Source organism: Nipponia nippon, unplaced genomic scaffold (genome assembly GCF_047370975.1).
Source record: "Nipponia nippon isolate SJK-2023a ecotype South Korea unplaced genomic scaffold, ASM4737097v1 scaffold_16, whole genome shotgun sequence".
Lineage (NCBI taxonomy): Eukaryota > Metazoa > Chordata > Aves > Pelecaniformes > Threskiornithidae > Nipponia > Nipponia nippon.
Genome location: NW_028262332.1, coordinates 13,165,344 through 13,184,570, shown reverse-complemented (window position 1 = coordinate 13,184,570; position 19,227 = coordinate 13,165,344). Strand labels below are relative to the sequence as shown.

At 37.7% G+C, this 19,227-nt stretch overlaps 1 protein-coding gene across 6 annotated transcripts in view; it reads left to right on the top strand.

Moving 5' to 3' along the window:
• Positions 1-19,227, top strand: part of GARNL3 (GTPase activating Rap/RanGAP domain like 3) — a 59,067-nt gene that overhangs the window by 29,939 nt on the left and 9,901 nt on the right. For 4 of the 6 annotated variants that reach the window (XM_087753396.1, XM_087753398.1, XM_087753394.1 and 1 more), the window contains 12 exons: positions 1,597-1,703; positions 2,555-2,676; positions 3,487-3,591; positions 6,078-6,152; positions 7,094-7,205; positions 7,920-8,018; positions 12,864-12,980; positions 13,662-13,834; positions 14,144-14,302; positions 16,413-16,479; positions 18,505-18,612; positions 19,036-19,154. In XM_087753396.1, coding sequence (XP_087609522.1) covers positions 1,597-1,703; positions 2,555-2,676; positions 3,487-3,591; positions 6,078-6,152; positions 7,094-7,205; positions 7,920-8,018; positions 12,864-12,980; positions 13,662-13,834; positions 14,144-14,302; positions 16,413-16,479; positions 18,505-18,612; positions 19,036-19,154 — 1,363 coding nt within the window. The remainder of the gene's footprint in view (positions 1-1,596; positions 1,704-2,554; positions 2,677-3,486; positions 3,592-6,077; positions 6,153-7,093; positions 7,206-7,919; positions 8,019-12,863; positions 12,981-13,661; positions 13,835-14,143; positions 14,303-16,412; positions 16,480-18,504; positions 18,613-19,035; positions 19,155-19,227) is intronic. The other 2 variants (XM_087753397.1, XM_087753395.1) reach the window with 1 other exon arrangement.

Genomic DNA, 19,227 nt, shown 5'->3' with positions numbered 1-19,227 from the left:
TGAATGTTTTCCTAATTGTAAGGTAATAGTCAGTAGATGGGCTAGCTGTGATAAATGTTTTTACATTGCTGTTTATTTGGGGAAAAAAATGAGTAGCTGTAAATCGGATAAATTTGTCTCTCTCACTCTGAATAACTGACTGCCTTTACTAGTTCAGTCCATCTTATCCGTTAGTTGCTTCATTCTGCCAGTCTTGACATCTTCCCATAGTGCATACCATGCAGTATTTTTATGCTATATGACAGGCTTAATGCATTATTGTATATTTCAGCTTGGCTTAATTACATTTCTTTCTGTCCCTTCACCTTAGGCCTGCATAGGACTCTTGCTCCTTCTGTTGTTTTTTTGTGAAGATGGTCTTCCAGGTGGCGAAAATTCCAGTCAAAAGAAACAGGGGATATTCTAGGCTTTTGAGACAAATTTTCCTTGTTTCATATGCAACGCCACTGTGAGGTCTGACACTGAATTTCTGCTTAGAATGACTTTATATTTTATGTCACTCAAGAAGTCTATTGCTTTGGTCAGTTTTGTTGTGGTTTTCCCCATCTTAACTCATTCTGCTCTAGCCAAGGAACATTTCACACCCTGTGTAGTGATAAATGATTATTTTTTTTACCTGGATGGACTCAGGTAGACACAGGCATCTCTGAATTTATGTCTCGAATCTGTGAAACTGGTATTAGAATGATCAATATTCATGCAAATGTAATACTGCATTTCAGATTGTCTGCGCAGTTTCTAAACTTTCATGAAAAAAGACTGGATGAATCCATTAGAATCCATTTGACTCAATACCAGTCAGTCACTGCTGTTTTTTTGAGCAGGCAGATTCTGACTGGTTTGTATAACAGTAGTTGAATCTATAATTTTACCACTTAACTTGCTGTGACCTGTGTCAGCTGCACATGCCACTTGGAAGATCTGTGTCTGACTGCTATCTTACAGTGAAGAAAATTGTGCAGACTGTCACCTGAAATACCAGGGAATGATTACTTACCTTAAAGAAGCTACGACTTGCTGAACATGTTGTATGCATGGTTTTTGTACCTGCCATTCATCCTTCCCGTGCCGAATTCCTTATGGATCAAAAGAACTCAGCAGGTCCAGCTGTCATGGAAGTCATTCTGACTCTTTTTCTCCATGAAAATGAATTTGCTCTTCCTGAGATGCAGATTCAGCTGTAGTAAGCCATTGTTATTCAGAAAGAATCAAATATTTCATGCGTGTGGTGAATATATAGGTAAGGTGGAAATCTATAAGGAGAACATATTTTGTAGGCAAAGAACTGTTCTTTTACAGCTTTTTTGAAAAGGACTAGATTTTGCTGGTGCCATTGAAAGCATTGCTCTACGAGTAGAACTGCGAAGTTCTGTTGTAATTGTTAGTGTGCCGGTGTTAGTTTGTGTAAAGGAAGCGGAATTTTGCTCTAATGAACAATTCCAAGTGAACGTTTTTTGTTAGACCTGTGGGAGTTCTTACCTGAGACATACCCAGGTAACAGTTTCCAGTTCTTTCTTCTGTTTTGAATAATGTCTATAAAAACAGTGGGTTTTGAATATGACTTTCAATATAGACCAAGATTTGTTCTTTCAATAGGCTGAAAATATTTTCAGAAGAAAGCGTTCCTCTCTTTGGGCCTCCCCTTCCATCCCCACCTGTGTTTACAAATCACCAGGAATTCAGGGATTTTGTGTTAGTGAAATGTAAGTCAGTTTTTCTTTTGCTAGAAACACTTTTTTAATAAGTGCTTCAATAAATTGAAATTCATGATGCTTAAAATGTAAACACGTTTTCTTGTGTATGCTGCTGTTCTGTATAGAATTCTTTTTTCAAATCTATAGTGTAGGTGGGATGTCAGTTCCGTCAAACTGTTCCGGTCAGATTAACAAAAAACTGAATTTCTATGCAATTATGCTTCTCAGGCTATTATATGCAAACTGACTTTTACATTTGCAGAATGTGCAGCCGTATTTAGCTTTGCGTTTTCTTAAAGCACTTGGAGATCTGAAGGAATTTATAATGCTGTTTGATATTTAGCAATAGAAGGTGTTAGGTTAGCAGCTTTGAAAACTTGAGAATATAAGCTTTTCTGAATGCATGCTGCATAGGTGCCTTTCAGCACCTTTAAGAACTTTTTAAATCTGTAATGATTCAGCTGCAGTTTTCATTGACCCTTACTTGCCCTTCTAAATCAGTGAGAAAGAAATCCTTGAGGACTGATCGTGATGATTACAATTAGATGCTTAACTGAGAGGAACTTGACTAATAACTCATTTCACATATTTAAATTGATTTAGTAGTTAAAGTGATTAGCAGTTTGTCTTTAATTTTTTTATTAGTTAGGAGGTTATTGGGATGACTTGTAGAATTCTCCTATTACTAACTTTTCTCTTTTAAGCTTAAGGGATCATTATTCACTAAAAAACTTGCAAAAAGGAGGCAACTATAAATTACTAAGGGGAAAACAGGTATTTTTGTACAAAGGAAAACTAGAGTCAGTGGAAGTTGTCAAAGTTCATTTAGGTAATCTACCTTCTTTTCCATAATATTTTAGTAATAAATGGGGAAAAAGCCACCTTGGAAACACCAACATTTTCTCAGAAACGTCAGCGCACTCTAGACATGCTGATCCGCTCTTTATACCAAGACCTGATGCCTGATCTACACAAGGTAAACGTAAGTCAGAAGTCTCTGCATCCCTCACATGTACTCTCCTGTTCTCACTAGTAGACTGGATGTTCTGGTGCTTTAAAAGACTGTAATCCTAATGAGCACTGAATTGCATACACTAGGCTAAATACCAGTTGTCGCATAACTTGTTTTACAGTTATATGAAAGCTGACAGACGGTCCTTTCAGGATAGGACTCTTCATGCATTTGTTTGAACCAGGTGTGAGGAGAAGCATAGCAATGTTGTACTTTGTATAAGCTTACCTGCAGCAAGAGAATAGGAGATTTAGGCTCTGTGAATACAGGCATTAGTCTCGTCACTATAAAAACTGCACTTACTCATTCCATTATGTGTAAACTTGGATCATTTTTACCCTTGGGTAACAATGAGATAACTTCATTTTAGATGGTGAAGACTTATTCTTAAGGTGATTCTTAACTAACTAAAAATAAGTTCAATACTTCTAAAATTAGCAAGGTGCTATTTTTTTCCTACTGTTTATTTCTCTTAGCTAAATAGATCTGCTTAAACTTTTTTTGTCCATATATTCATGTCTGCTGTCTTTGTTATGATTGTGTAGAACATGACAGTGGTAAACTGTGACAAGTTGGAAGTAAAGCACTCAAGGATTGAAAGGGTTGCAATTTCTGTTCTCTGAGAAGCTATACAGTTAGATTACATTACAGGAAAATATAAAAAAAAAATTTTAAAAGTCAGAAAATTTAAATGATATCACATTAAGTTAACTCATATTAAAAAATTATGAAAATTTTTGGTTCAGTTTAAAAAAGAAAAAGAAATGTTTTCTGTTTCAGAACATGCTCAATAGAAGGTCCTTCAGCGATGTGTTACCAGAGTCCCCAAAATCAACACGGAAAAAAGAGGAGGCTCGCCAAGCAGAGTTTGTCCGACTTGGTCAGGTAGGATCAATTTAGGAGGTATGCACCTATGTTTACAAAGGCTGTGTCACCCCTTTTGTTAGGATTTGATTAGCTTGCAGAGTTATGTCAGGACTTAATGCAGTTCTCTGATCAGAAATAGTTTTGTAGTATTGCATTAGTTTAAGCTACGTTAAGGTAAAATATGAATAGAAGTATTTATCTGTGACACCTGAGGTACACAACACAATTACAAATATTTATAAAATACATAAGCTAAAGTAAGGTTGGAAAAATCACACCTTCGGATCAAACCTGAAAGGTCTTTCCCTACTTCGTGCAGCAGGTGCTTTCTGCCTCCAAGCAGAAGAGTGCTCTGTCTTTTTCTGTGCTTTGGAGAAACATGCTTTTTAATGGATTTCCTCTATATGTTTTATTAAGATTGAGTTTCTCAGAAATTATTTACCCTACTTTAGCCAGAAAGAAGTTTCAACAGTCTTTCTTCTAAATCAGAGGTTGCCACACATCTTTGAACATACTAGATGCTAAGTCCAGTCTTCTATGGGCTTATTGACATTTTGATTCCGTGAGGAGTAAAACTTCCTGATGACTTAGTCTGGTTTCATCTGACAGTTCATTGCAGCAGAAAAAAAAGACAGTGTCTAGGCTCAGTTCCCCTGTCCCTTCCCGCTTGTCTCTTCTTGATTCTGGACTGGTGACATGGTTCTGCTGCTTATCTTAAGAATACCTCTTTTCTGAGCTGATTTAACTCAGCAGGAGATAACAGAGCTGGAAACCAAAACATTAAAGAAAAGAAACAAAACAAACAAAAAAACCCCACGCCACCAACAAAACTGAGGCCTCCTCCCTTCCCTCCCATTTTTTTTTATCTGATTTAGTAAGCTAAAGAGTGGAAGAGTCTGAGAAGTTCCAGATCTGGTTAAAGGTAGAGAATGGAGCCAGGTGGTTGAGAGCTAGTGCAAAAGAATCTTAGGGCTGTTAAAGCTTGCATTGGCAGGGCTGCAAAGTCTATTCCTCTGTGCTTTGCCCACCATTTTCCCAAACACCTTGAAATAGCTAGTCACTCTAGGAAGGTGTTTAAAAAAAAAAAAAGCGTTTGTGATATTCAGACAAAAATAACCAATGATTTATTCCCAAGTTTACTGATTACTTTACAGAAGTTAAAGAAAAACATGGAAACATGGTTATTGAAAGTATAGAAACCTATAACCTTGATCCCCTCCACCTCCCCCACGTTAAACACTGATAAGACACTCATGTAATGAGTCTAGTTTGGACCCATTTCTTAAACAGGACTTTGATCCCCAGCATGGTCTTCATCGAAGGGAAGCCTAATATGTGGGTTAAAAACTCATAGATATCTGTTTGTTTGTGTTTTTCTTGGAGGTTCTTTTCACATTTAAATCTTTCCCTTCCCTAAAAGAACTTTCCTCTAAGCTACAAACTGTAGGCTTGAACACATTTCAAGATGCCTTCCAAGTAGCTCTTAATCACTTGCCAAACTCTATGAATGTGTCTGTCCCTTAGTTATAGTCAGTTGAGTTTTTAGATGGTAAACAAAACTCACTGATGACTGGCTTGGCAGTATATTTAAATAATTTATTTATTGTCAAAGTGATCTCTACTGACTGGTGGGATGAAATTAAAATGTTAATGCAATGAAGTATTTTGTGCGTCTCTGTAAGCCAACAGCCTTGCTTAATGCAAATGTGCAAATGGTGCATGCAGCTGAAAACTGCCACTTCACAGAGACCATGCATGATGTTAGGCAAACTTTAGGGCAGTAAAATTGGTTTAGGTAATTTCTAAACTTTGCATTAAAGAATGCTGTGACAATTCCATGTGTCATCACTTTATAGGAACACTGCTGTAAAGGTTAGCAATGAAGGTATATCGGATACCTTAAACAAACTTATTGTGTATCTCACTGAAATTATGTTTATACAGTATTTCTCTAGAGTTCTTAGCCCTTTCAGAATCAGCTTACTTCTAGTTACTTCTAGTTGAAGAATTTGTGATACTGTGACTGTGTGTCCTTGGCACCCCGGCAATGTGTATATATATAGTTTGACTTAGTGGTTTGTTACGAAGTTTTGCAAGGGAAAGGCCAGCTTGTATAATTGATAAGGATCCTCTGTCCAGCTAGCTTATAGAATGAATTGTGTAGATCACTAGGTTGTATGATTTGAGGTGGAGGCTTTTCTCTGTTACTATGTTTGACGCTTTTCTGATTTTGAGTTTCCATTTAAAAACAAACAAAAAAACCAACCCCCAAAAAACCCAACCAACATACGTTTTGGCTGAGAAGATATCTAGCAGCCCTCTAGTGATTCATGCAGACTTTATTCAGGACATACAGAATTCTGCTTCTTTCCTAATTACTTAAAATGTGATAGGAATTCCAAACTGGAGTTACTTTGTAATCCTAAATTGTCCTTTCTTTATAGTCTTTAGCTTGGGTATTGCTGACAAAAACTCAATTTAAATAAAACATCTGTTTGTATTAGGCACTGAAATTGAAAACCACTGTGAAAGGAGATGCCACAGCTAACTTGGCAACCACAAGCTTTTGTAAAAAGGAGGTGAGTGAACCCGTCTGTCTGAGGAGAGTTACAACAGAATTAGATGCTATCAAGTATGGCATTGCGTATCAGTTCTGCATTGTGTTTATTTACTTTTGTAATTAGATGCTGTAACAGCAAAGATGAAATGTATACTATCAAAGTGATTCTGCAGCCAATATCAAATTAATAAAGGATGAACCTGGAGGCAGAAGTACTTCTCAAGTTAAAGCAAGTGTGGATATTTTTATATCTGAGAATATTTGACGAAAATGCTATTTTCCATATGCAGTCATCTTTTATTTTAACTTCTGTGTCAAGTTTAAAACAAAATTTAGTTGTGTTTTTATTTCCTGTAGTACCAGATTTTGTTCAAGGGCATTAGGGAGTGAAAGATGCAAACCACACTCTTCTGCATGCATCTTATGTACAGAAGCTTCAGAAGCACTTCTAGAATTTCAGAGACTTCATCTAATATTTAAATTGGGGGAGGAGGGGCAGACTCTGAGAGGCAAGTACAGAGAACACATGACGAAAGAAGAATTTGGCAGAAAGGCAGTTTTAACTGTACCATGTGCTAGTGACTAAACATCACAAACTGAACCATAAAATGTAAGCAAATTGCATAAGCATGGTGGTACGTATGTTTTAAGTCTATAGCTTTTTTTTTTTAAATAAAATACATGTTGAGTATTTCCAGGGTTGCACTGAGTATTAGCCGCATGTGTGTTAATTCCAGTGTTTCAGAAATGTCTTACACTTATTAGTCTCCAAACTCAATTAATATGAAAAGTATTTCCTCTGCAAGAAAATTAAATAAATTAAAAAAATATATACTCTTTGGAAATGGATCCTGCCAAAAGCATTTACATGTTAATTACATGCCATTGTCCATCAAATTCTGTGTCTATGATCTGTATTTCTTAGTGTACTTAATACATATCCCTTATGTTACTTCATAGCCTTGGGAATCTCAATCTTTCTGCAGTAATTTTCCTCATGAGGTTGTCTGTGCAGATTCTTGGGGCCAGTCCTTGCTCGTTTCTACAGATGCTGGCATCTTGTTAATAGACGGTTAGTAAATAATCCAGTGTGTTTGTGTCAATTTTTATGTATCTGACCATTTTCTTGAAAATGTATGTTCATAACCTCTGTTCAGGTGTTGGTAGGTCTTCACCTACAGGGATAGTTACTAATCCAAGTGAATTTATTACATTTATGTAACCTAGTTGCAAAAATTTTCTCTGCACCAGAATCAAGCCATATTGGGGAGCCAATGTTAATGCAGATTTCTGAGTGTTTTGTTATTTCAGCTGTTGTTTTCTTGACCATCTGAAAAGACTTATGAAGTCACATCCAAGGTCAAGGGGTGTTTAAGTGGCTTGTCTGGATTTCTTAGTCCTTGATGGCTAAGAAAGGCTTATGTGACAATGAAAGCATGCTTCTTCCATAGCAACGATATTGCTAGTTTGACCCCTTATCTTCTGTGTGCCACATAAGGCCAGCGGGACTGAGGGAATGAAGTTAGTTCTCGGTGATAATTCTCAAACTTTCCAAAGGAAGGTCCCTTTTAGGCTTCAGTTGCATAATCTGATCCATGGCAATGATAAAACTCTCCTGTGAGGAAGTATTGGCTATGATGCTGTGGTATATGTAGCAGCTTTGTGCAGGTTTTTTAATTTTCGTAAGAAAAAAACGAGGCTTTTATTACAAGAAAGAAATAGGTCAAAACCAGTGACTAGGAAATTTTAGCAGGATTTTGAATAAATATTTGTGTTTCTTTTTTAGATGGTCAACCGTCAGTGCAAGTATTTGATAAAACTCTCCAAATAAAGCAGATGCATGTGTTGGAAGCTCTGGATCTTTTGATTGCGCGAACAGACAAAGGTAGGAGAGGACACTGTTCTTTGATTCTGGTACGAATGTGGCTGGTGCTGGGTATGTATGTCTCATGAGGCAAGTATATTAGATGCCTCCTTTAGAATAAGGGAGCACGTACAGCAACTGCTGTTATTTTCTAAAAGGCTGGGTGGGGTGGAAATCCCTAAATGCTCATTCATGCTTCCTTCAAGGCAAGCCTGAAACTGGTCATATGGTCTTTCTTCAGCCACTATTGGAACTTGACAGTCTTTGGAAATCTCCTTGAGTGAATTATATGTTTATTCAGTTGCGCAAAAATGTGAGGGAAATTACTTACGCTGTCACTGTTTGACCAAATGTGTTTTATTGGTATTTATTCTGTTAACTGTCACCACATCGTAGTGCTATAAAATGTATTTTCTTGAAGGTTCTGGTGTAAAAGAACTTAAATGTTGTTTGGACTGACAGTGTTTCCTTTTTAATGTGCATAAAATGTGCACTTTTTCAATGAGATACTTTTTACCCTGTAGTCTGTAATTTGAATTTCACAAAATGAACATACACAAAGCAAGAACAGGATCTTTATGTGTAACACAGAGAAAAGAATTATAAATATGATTGGTTTATTGGTTTTTACCACATTATGCCTGTTTGCTCAGTATTGGCTGAAGTAGTATTTACCCGAACTTAAGGTAAAACATGGTTCCTTTTGTATCATTGGGAGTTGTGCAATTTCGCTGCACTTGATGAAATTCACCCTAGGACCTTACAGACCTGGCTCAAACTACCTGAGAGCCATTTGCAGGTCTCTCTCAAGACACCTGGAGGGTGGGTGATGTTTCTGAAGATCTGAAAAGGGAGGTTGTATCTGAAGTTTAATTTGTGAAACTTCTAGAAAAGATTACACTTAATTGTCAAAACGTTGTACTGTTTGGTTAAACCTGAAGAAGAGACATGTAAGCAGGCATTTCGAGGTAACAGAACAAGGTATTACTGGCATCAGTTCATGACACTTCAGACATAGTCTGATAAAGTCTTACTCATGTAAAAAATTGCAGAGATTTTTAATTCTTGATATGGATGCTTTCTGAAGCATTTAGTAGAAAATTCTTTCATATGCGCTAGAATTCTGGCCTCCTATTCTGTGTTTGCATACCATATTGAAATAAAGATCAGGGATGGAAGAAAAATCATACTTGTCTTTCACTTTCAGGCTACACCTCAGCAGCAAAAATGAGAAAATAATGAGTTACATGAGCAAAAGCAGGCTCATACTGGGCTCGTAAACTGGGTTCAAAGACTGTGGGTTTTTCAGATAAAATGTTATATGCTGCAAGGTTCACTTTTTAAGCTTAAAGAATGTTGAAATAAGCAAGACAATATGGTTGTGTTTTTATTTCAATTATTTCAATTATTGACAATAAGCAAGAGCTTATTCAGGTCAACCTTCCAGGAGAAGGTGTTGAAGAAGGCACCAATACGGCAGGTATTAATGCCAGCAACACAAATTGCTTTGGTAGCAATGGCCTCTGTTCTAATGCAGACACGGTTATATCTAACACTACAGTGGGGTGGTTTGGTGTTTGGGACATCTGCTGGTTACATTTGTCCTAGTAATGAGAAGTAAGGCACAGAAATGGATCTGTTTTGTCCTTCAAACACGTTTTGTTTTTTTTTTTTTTGTTCTAGCTTAATTTTGTGAAATGCGTAGACACGAGGGTGAGGGGCAATGAGGAAGAGCTGCTTCGCTTGGAAGAATCAAGTCTGTAGGAGGTTAAGGAGAACTAAAAAAGCTCGGATGATAGTCACTTTTATAGGCAGCCACAGATAAATCTAACACTATGGTGGGGTTGTTTGGAACACCTGCAAAAGAACTAGTATTGTGAAAGAGGAGTGATGCATCTTAGAGGACACACTGGTCAAAGAGCCAGAGCTATTTTAAACAATTAGGAAAGGTGAAGACTTATGTCTGCTGAAAGGCAGGCTTACTGTCAACCTGTGGGGTGCACATCTCATGGCATATGGGGATTTAAACCCCAATTCCTTTTTAAAAGCATATCAGACTAATTTCAGTGAAGGCAGTGGCCATTGTTCTGCCTTCATGGTGAAATGCCTGCCTGGGAAAGAAGTTATCGTGTGTGTTATTCTTTACTGCACACACACATAGCATCTTCACAGAGGTAAATATGGCATGTTTGATGGAACCATAAAAGGTCTTCTGAAGTTGGGCATAACCTCCAAAACCAAAAGTGCTTCATTTAGGTGGTATTACTTGCTCCCCTCTATGTCTGCCTGTTAACAACCATTTCTTGATTTGAAGAATGCAGACATTCAGATTGGCCAGAAAGAGTTCTTGAGTTTTGCTATGGGTACACAGTTGTAGCATTTCAGCATTGTCTGCATGACCAAGAATGTTTGTAAAATACCTAGCTGAAATAGTAGCGCAGGTACAAAGACTGAACACTACAGTTATCACTGGAGGGGCAACTACTTAATCAGAGGCAGAATCTAGGAGAAAATTGTAATAAATTCAGAATAAACTTTTTTCAGTCTTGAATGGCTGCACTAAAAACAATCTGTGATCTCAGTTCAAGGGGTGGTAGTCATAAGAATTACAGCTGGTTCTAGATCAGGAAAGATGGCCTTCCTTCAGCTTGTGTCAATAAGATGGCCTTCTTTCAGCTTGCTTTAGCTTAAAATCAAAGTTGGTAGAAATGGAAGAGCTTTTTAAGGTGTTTCGTCATGCGTAGGTTTTTATGTATGTGATGGTATTTAAAAACACTCACATGCAGCACCAAGAATTGTGCAGTAGTTATAAAACAGTGGGTGAACATGAAAGTCCTTGATTACATTTGTCATTTCATAGCATTAAAATGTTCCATGAATTTGAGAGCCACTTTTGATTCCTGTCCTAAATAAAGATGCCACAAACTTGTTAGAGACTTTAGATTGACAAAAGCGATTAATTAGTTGCTAGGCAGCAACCACAGCCGTCCAGTTTTGGGCGTGGGATTATAATTTGCACTTTCCAAGAGCTGGCAACAATCTGTGAGACTTTCTGAGCAGTTACCACATAATCATAAGCAGTTATTGCAAAGGGTGATTGCAGGGCTAGTACTCAGTTAACATCAAACTCTCATGATACAATGTTCACCAAGTGTCGCGTTTCTAATACTGACTCTGCCTTATGCCTTTTCTGAAGTGAAATCAGAGCCTCCTATATGTTTTTATGTTGATTTCCCTAGTCCTGTGGGATGCTCTTGTTTACTGAGAAAATTTTGGATTACAGATTGCTACAGAGGCCCATTCAGTTGCCTCTGCAGCTATCTAGCTCAGATTTTGCTATGTGACTATCAGATGGTCATCACTAGCCAAGCTCAAAATTATTGCATCTAGCATGGAAGATGTTAGCTGGTCAAGTGCCATGGGCAAGGATGGTTTCAGAGAAGTCGAGGAGATTCTCAAATAGAGTAGGAAACACCTTATAGGCAGCCTTACTCATCAAAAGGAGAAAGGCTTTAGAAAAGAACAGCCTAGTATTAAGGGACTTAAAGCATGGACTAGTTGACTTGCTGTAAATCTACAGTGTAGTTTAACTTTTGGCAACTTGTTTGACAATATAAACCTAAGATGTCTGTTTTCTATGCCTTAATGTTTGTCTGACTAGTAAGATTTGTCCCCACCACAGAAAACGATATTTACAATCTTTGCTTGTTTGAGGAATTGCCAGATTCTGATGCCGGATTCTTCAGGTTGTTATGTTTGGAATAACTAACTGAACACCAAAGGCAGGAGTAAGTCCAAAGAGAGACTGAATTGATGAGAGCAGTAACACTGTCCTTGAACATTTGACTTAGCTCGTGTTTTTTGGCCTTTCCTCCAAAAGACTGTGAATGTTGCTTGCTATTCTTCTTCCATGAACTCGTTCTTGTGCACACACGTTCTTGAAAAGAGAGGGAGTGCATATATTTTATTTTCGTTTTGTCAGTGTTGACAGTAAGAATATGCTCTCTGAATTGGATTACTCAATGTTTCAAATTGTGGCAGACTTAAGGAGGCGTTGCATCTTTTCTTCTCTTATGCTTGCTATGGGAAAAGGTCATGCAGGGGCCAGATGTCCTGATTCATGTTGCTGTTCTTTCAGAATTGAAGGCAGCACCCATGATTTTGGTTTTGCCTTTATGGTGGGATCCACATCAACTATGTATTAAGAAAGCATGCTTAATTTTTCCAGCCATACCAGCTAGTCTAGTAAAAGAGTCCACCTTTGTCAGAAAATCTTGCCTTGCTTGCATTTTAAGAAACTTGGTTTCTTCCATAAGGAACTACTCTTAGGTCGCTTATTTCCCAACTGCAAGTAGTAATGCATCACTTATTTGTTTTAAATTTAGGGGTTGTAGATTCCACTCATATCTATCTTCGTGGGAAACAGATTTACCCATGGAAGTAGATACGGTATTATTTTTGCAGTTGGAATATGCCTTGAACCTAACTTACCTACCTTTGAAGAACCAATAAGCAAAACCAGTCCGCATACCGAAGGGTTTCAAACTCTATTAAGGATCCAGTTATCAGCTGCTCAGCTGGATGGTTCCAGCTTTTAAAGTTAACCTTTTTACTCTTGCCCTGTAGTTTATATCTATTATATTTTTGCTATCTGAACTGAACTGAAGGGGTTGGTTACTAGAATTGTAAAGCCTAGAGAGTTCATAAGCAGTCTTGTATGATGTTGCGGCTCATCCCCAGAGAAGCACTATGCTTTGTTTGTCTTTGCTCTGTTTGTTAGGTGCTGCTTCTCTTTGGAAGTATTAATTTCAAACTGCCACCATCTTTTTTCTAACTTCTTTTTTCCTGGCTCCCTTCATCCTTCAGGAAAAGACTCTCGTCTCCTTGTCTTCAGACTCAGTGCTGTCCAAAAAGATATAGAAACAAAGCAAATGATAAGAAGCAAATACGACTGCAGAGAAAATAAACTGGAGAGAACAAAAGGTGATTTTATATTCTGTGTTAAAAACATCCACTGTGGTATGATGCCTGTAGTTGCCAGGGGCTTATTAGCTCCCTTGAGGCAGTTGAAGGTATTCACCTTTAGCTTTTTCTCTGGACAGTCAATTCAGACTTTGTTAAGCTTTTATATGAAAATAAGTCTGGTATAGTCATGACATTTTAGAACTTTGTAAAAACACCGCGTTACTTGACAATCGCTACTGATGAAGAGCTCTAGAGAAAAATAGATATGTTGCTTTCAGGATTGAGGGGTATGAGAAGAATTATGCAGGGATGTGAGACTGAAATAAAGGGCATTTTAAGGTGGAGGAACACTGGCAAACCTCCATTAAATAGGGGTGCTTAGATTAGTTCGGGTGTTGCTGATTATTTTAGTAGTCATAAATATTTTTCTGGTCTTCAGAAGCAAGCTGCTTTGGAAAGCTGGAACCTGCAGAATAGTGAAAATCCATGCATTTAGTCTTTACTCGCAAAAGGAGTAAGGGGAAAAATAGATTTCAAGAGAGTCCATAGCCTTTTGTCTTTTTCTAGAAGTTAATGTTATCCTATTGGGAGGTTTGTAATTCTGTGTTGAGCCCCATTGTACTAATCATCGTACAAATACAGAACAAAAGAACCAGACCCTACTTCAAACGCTTACAATCTAGAGCATTATTTCTTCAGGCTGCCATTTGTATGCCATTAATACTCACCATGGCAGTGAACTGAGGATTGTTGTGGCTATTCGGAACAAACTACTTCTCGTCACAAAGAAATATAATCCATGCAACAGTTTAACCAGCAGCTCTCTGCTATCGTCATCTGAATCTCCAGTAGAGGAGTTCCAGTACATCCGGGTATGTGTAATCTAATCACTAATTACCTTAACAGACTGGGCAGCACTCAGCTAGTGGGGGGGAGGGGGGAAGACAAAGAACATGCATTTTTATCTTCCTGAACCTCCAGACAGATATAAGTGAGAAGCCATATGATGGAGTTCCATCATATATATGCCAAAGAAATCTTTCAGATTTTTTTAATTAAGTTCCTGCTTGTTCTTTATGATGTTTCTGTGCTTAGAGCACATCCCTTTAAATTCATGGAGTACCTGCAGCGCCCACAGTAGGAGCTTGAAAAAGAGAATAATTCTATTATTTACATTATAGGAAATATGCCTTTCTGACCCTCCAGTGGTTATGACACTGGTGGATGGACCTACTGGAGACAGTGACAATATGATCTGCGTAGCATATCGGCACCAGTTTGATTTAGTTAATGAGAGTACTGGGGAGTCCTATAGATTGCATCATGTTGAAACAAACAAGGTAAGTTTTCATCATTGAAACTATGTTCTTGCAGAACCACACTGAACATAATTTCTTGCAGACTCAGTGCATTCTGTGCTGACCTCCTGGGAGTGTAATTTATGGAGATCCTCACGTCTCTTACTTTTTGCTTCTATAACCTCTGCTTTAGGGCACTCTGAGATATTTGTTCCTTTTGGGATATGTGATAATAATCACTCCCAAGAGAGGTAGTTATAGGGTATGACATATTAGGAAAGAGCCTGTGTTGCAGGCTCTGGAATATCACTGTCAGCATAAATTAATTTTTCTCCTTTCTTAGTCAATATTTTGCTTTTTCTTTGTGGTCTCAGTGTTTTATTGTTTAAGAAATTGCAGCAAAATAACTTCGGTTGTTGGCCACCGGTATCTCATTCAGATTTGCCTAAATACATGTACAAAGGATAAAATATTTACACATAGCTTTTAGTAATAAGAAACTGCTGCCCAGTCAACTAGTAAATTAAGTGAATCTTTCTAACTAGGACTAGAGTTGGGATTTAAGCAAATGTCCTGATTTTCAGAAAAAAGCTCCAGTATTTCCTGCTGTTGGGAAGATAATGATTTTCAGCATCTCTGAAAATCAGATAATTTTAATTGTTTCTAAATATGGATGTGGACGTATAGCTTTAGACAAAAAAAATAAAGAGAAGATTTTGTACAGTTAATCTTTTTTGTTGTTGTTTTTAACTGACTGTTTTCCTCATAACGAGATAAGGGACTACTCTTTTCATTTGATGGTTCTTGTTGAGAGGTTATTTTCTTTTTAAATCATCTGTATTTTTATTGAGATCTGATGATGAAGAGGTTTGGTACTCCTAGCATGGGCGATACAGTGTAAGCTTCTCCACAGCACTGGAAATCTGTCTTAATCTGGATGAGGAGGAACTACAAGTAAAGAATGGGGGTGGAGAAGTACACCACCACCACCCCCTCACCCCCCACCCCCGGTTCCTCTTCTCCCCAGGAGTCCTTATTTCCTTTGAGAACACAAACAAAGCAGACAATTAATATGAGCTGAGCCAGTGATTTTTGTGATATTGAAATGGGACACCAAATTATTTCCACGGGTAACAGAGCAGAAATGGCTTTCAGTCACTACAAAGGATGGGTCAAAATGAGTTTGGTATAGATACATAAACTTCCAGGTCTGTTTAACAGTTCTTGACCTATACAATAATCTTAAATCAAGAGGTGAACATTTAGCTTATTGTACAAAGGAAAGTCAGAGAACTGCTTTTCATGGAATCAGTCTCCAACCCCTCTCCGTACCCCAGTAGTAAGTGTTGTGGTCTGGGAAGCGTTTGTCTAATGTTATCTTACATATTTCATTAATAAGGTCTCATTTCCTGAACAGATACCCTACTTTTTATGGCTGTTTTGGGCTTTTTAATCTAACTGTAAAACACATACGGAGCTGAAACAGGAGAATTTATATAGCCTGTGCTATGTAAAAAATACTGTGGTTTGTCCAGCATTCGTTCTCAGTTTCTAAATTCAGCCTGTTCAGTAATCCTTAAGTACATCCCTATCGACCTCTGTAGGCGTTAGTGATTTTGAACAAGTACTTGGTGCATCTGATCTTTCTGCTAGTCATGATGTGCAGTGGAGCTTTTTGGATTTCACTTTTTGAAAAGATGTGTTATTTTTAGCATATCATGTCGATTCACAGCTGTTCTGAAATCACCCCATTTCCCAGACTTTGTATTGCCAAATAAGTTATGTAAGTTTTTATTGCTTTATACTGTGGGTGTAGTATTGAATATTCAGTATTGTACAGAACTGATTACAAAAGAAATTTTATTTCCATCTTGAGAGCGTCCTGAAAATTAATCACAAAAGAGGCTGCGTTTGATAAATTACTTACTTTTTTATTTTTTTATTTTTTTAATTCCCCTCTCTTCCTCTCTTCCTCTTTTCCTTCCCCCCCCTTTTCCCTCCCCTTCCCCCCCCCCTTCCCCGCTCCCCCTTTTTTCTTTTATCTGTAGTTGTGCACTCACCCAACTGATTGTATTGCTTGTTAGTCAAAACCTGGTTGTAATAACCTCAGTATCCTCTGCCTGTTCATTACCCTTTCCCATTATCATTGCAGGTTAATTTTGTTGCAGCTATTGATGTGTATGAAGATGGTGAAGCTGGTCTACTGTTGTGTTATAATTGTAAGTGTTTAGGGAAGACCGAAAATGGTAATACCTCAATCTGCACGTGTAATTCATTTTTCATTGGAGTCTAGATTTGTATTTTAAAATAAATTTCAGTGTTTCATGGAAAGTTTTTCAATATACATTCTTTTGAATTTAAATGCGCATTAGAGAGACTAGAAATTGAAGTATTATTTTATTGCACGGTATGTTGAATTTAGACATACTAGCTTGTTAGGTTTTAATTTCAGGTATACAGATGTGTATCTGTATATTTACAGATGTTACCACCTTACTCACAGAAGTCCTGTTTCTTCAGATCTAGCTCATTCTCTAGGTAGTTACAGACTTACTAGGTGTTTTCAAGACATGTACAATTTAGCATTCCACCCCTTTTTCCTCTGTGTGCTGTCCCATTCTGTCTTTGTGCTTTTTCTTCTGCCTGCTTCTTGGCACTGTTGCATTATTTCATTATAATTCTCTCAATCTCTTTTTATAAAATGGCCTTGGATATAATACGCATGTGCCCTTCTCTGCAGTACACAGGTACTTTTTCTTCTGATCCTCATGAAAATTGAAGCTCTTAGCATGAAGCAGCCTTTATGAGGCAATGCTGAAGGACAAGGCATGGCTTTCTCTGTTGCAGAAGGCGTGTCCTATTTGCATCTCCAAAGTGAACATTGATGGAGACGGGATAAGTACACCTATGTTTCAACACTGGCTATCAGATTGGTACCACAGAGCAAGTTTTAAGTGTCTCTAAACTATATCTTTCTACGCTCTGTGAGGCGTTATTGGTTCTGGTAGCTTGCCAGATCCTACCTGGCTCTGGTTCACTTAGCACCGCTTCAGAACTAAAAAGCCATGTGACAGAGCATAGTGAAGTCCCACCTATATTTCTGCACAGAATCAGTTCCCCTCTAGTAGACCCATTGCTGAGCCAAAGCTAACAAACTTAGCTGATCTTGAAGTTACAATAAAGGTGCTGCACAAACTTGCAGCAACTTGAATTCCTATTTCTAGGACAGTGTTACAGGGAAACCTACATTTGTTCTTTAGAGAGTTCTATAACTCTGAAAGTATCATCATGGAACAAATATGAAAACACAGGATTTGGCAGTGTCCTAAGTTTGTATTTAGAAAAAGGCCCATAATACATTTCTGGATATAAACTTTGATTCAGTCTAAGGACATCAATTACAGGAAAAAAACAGAATTTTGCCTAAAAAATAGAAAAGAGCTAAAAGCAGCACATATTTGAGAGGGTCATAGATGCTTACCTGGAGCACTCAGTACACTCATATGAGCTTGTCAAGAAAAAAAGATGATTGCAATTGCATCTCGTCTTTAAGCTTTCTTACTGTTCGCTGATGTGACTTCTCAAGTCCTAAACTTTAATAGATTTAATAGATGTTTGAACAGCACTAGTGCATGTGTTCAAAGGAAAATCCATTGGTAGTGGAAGGTTAAGTTCCCCATTATCTAGATCCACCAAATTAAAAAGTCAGAATTACATTGCCAGTAAGAAGCTGTATAAGCCAGCATTCATGTCTGACTCATAGAAAGACTGTTAATTTCAGTATCAGTGGACTTACAGCAGCTAAGAAGTAGGTTCACAAGTTACATGATTAATGAAATCTTGGTGTCTGTAATATCCCATGTGTATACATCTTCAAAGAACATAAACTGTGCTAGCATATGACTGGTTGAAGGGCAGAGGTACAGTTCTGCTGATACTGCTTTCTGAAATTTTCTTGCCTATTCCTCTCCATGGACAACGTAAGGAACTGATAACTATTGAAACAGAGTAATACTTACTTTGTGAAATATGACAACTTATTAAAATGTCGGTCTTTGATCTTTCAAATGCTGTGTTCACAGAGGAAGCACATTTCCCTTATCTGTTTAGATGTAGAGAGACTTCTACATAAATGTTTGATTATGTATATAATGCCCACACTTCTGCAAGATCTGCCTGTAAAGCTGGTGTTTGTCACTTGCAGTGTAAGATGATGCATGCTTCTTTTTTCTTTTTTGTTACAGATGTTTGCCAATACAGAAAGGTATATCCTTTCAATGGAGGTTCTCCACTGATCCAGCCATCAGCTTATGACTTCCACTTCAGCTGGAATCAAGTTCCTTATGCTGTTGGTAAGAAAATACCTCTTTTTACTAGATGGCTGGGGTTTTTTGTTACCATTTAGGCTTTCACTTGGCTGTTAGTGGAATTGCAGTATGTGTGCTAGGAATAAGCATGTTACATTCATGATGCCACTTTAGCTCATTTTAAAAGGTGGAGCCTTGGTGCCAAGTTCTTCCTTTGCTGAACTTTTTTCCTTTCTCTTTTTTCTGTTTTTCATTTTCCATTCAGTCTACGTTCTACCAGGTATGGAGAGTGAAGTTTTCTTCAGACTTGATGTAGCTCAATGTCCATCAGTATGTTAGACAACCCTTTTCATAGGAAAGGGAGATGCCAGAAGAGGTCAGATACTCAAGAACAGTTTTCATGGGGCATCCAAGAAACATTTACATTAACCATGTTTCCTTGCCAAATAACTTTTTGTTTCATTGCAGTCTGTGCTTTCCCTTATATCCTTGCCTTCACTACTGATTCCATTGAGATCCGATTAGTGGTGAATGGGAACTTAGTCCACACAGCAGTTGTGCCTGAGCTTCAACTTGTAGCATCAAGGGTAAGACACAGGAAAATCACACTTGACTATTTCTGTGATATGTTGGGATCTCATTCACATAAAAAGTTGCTGC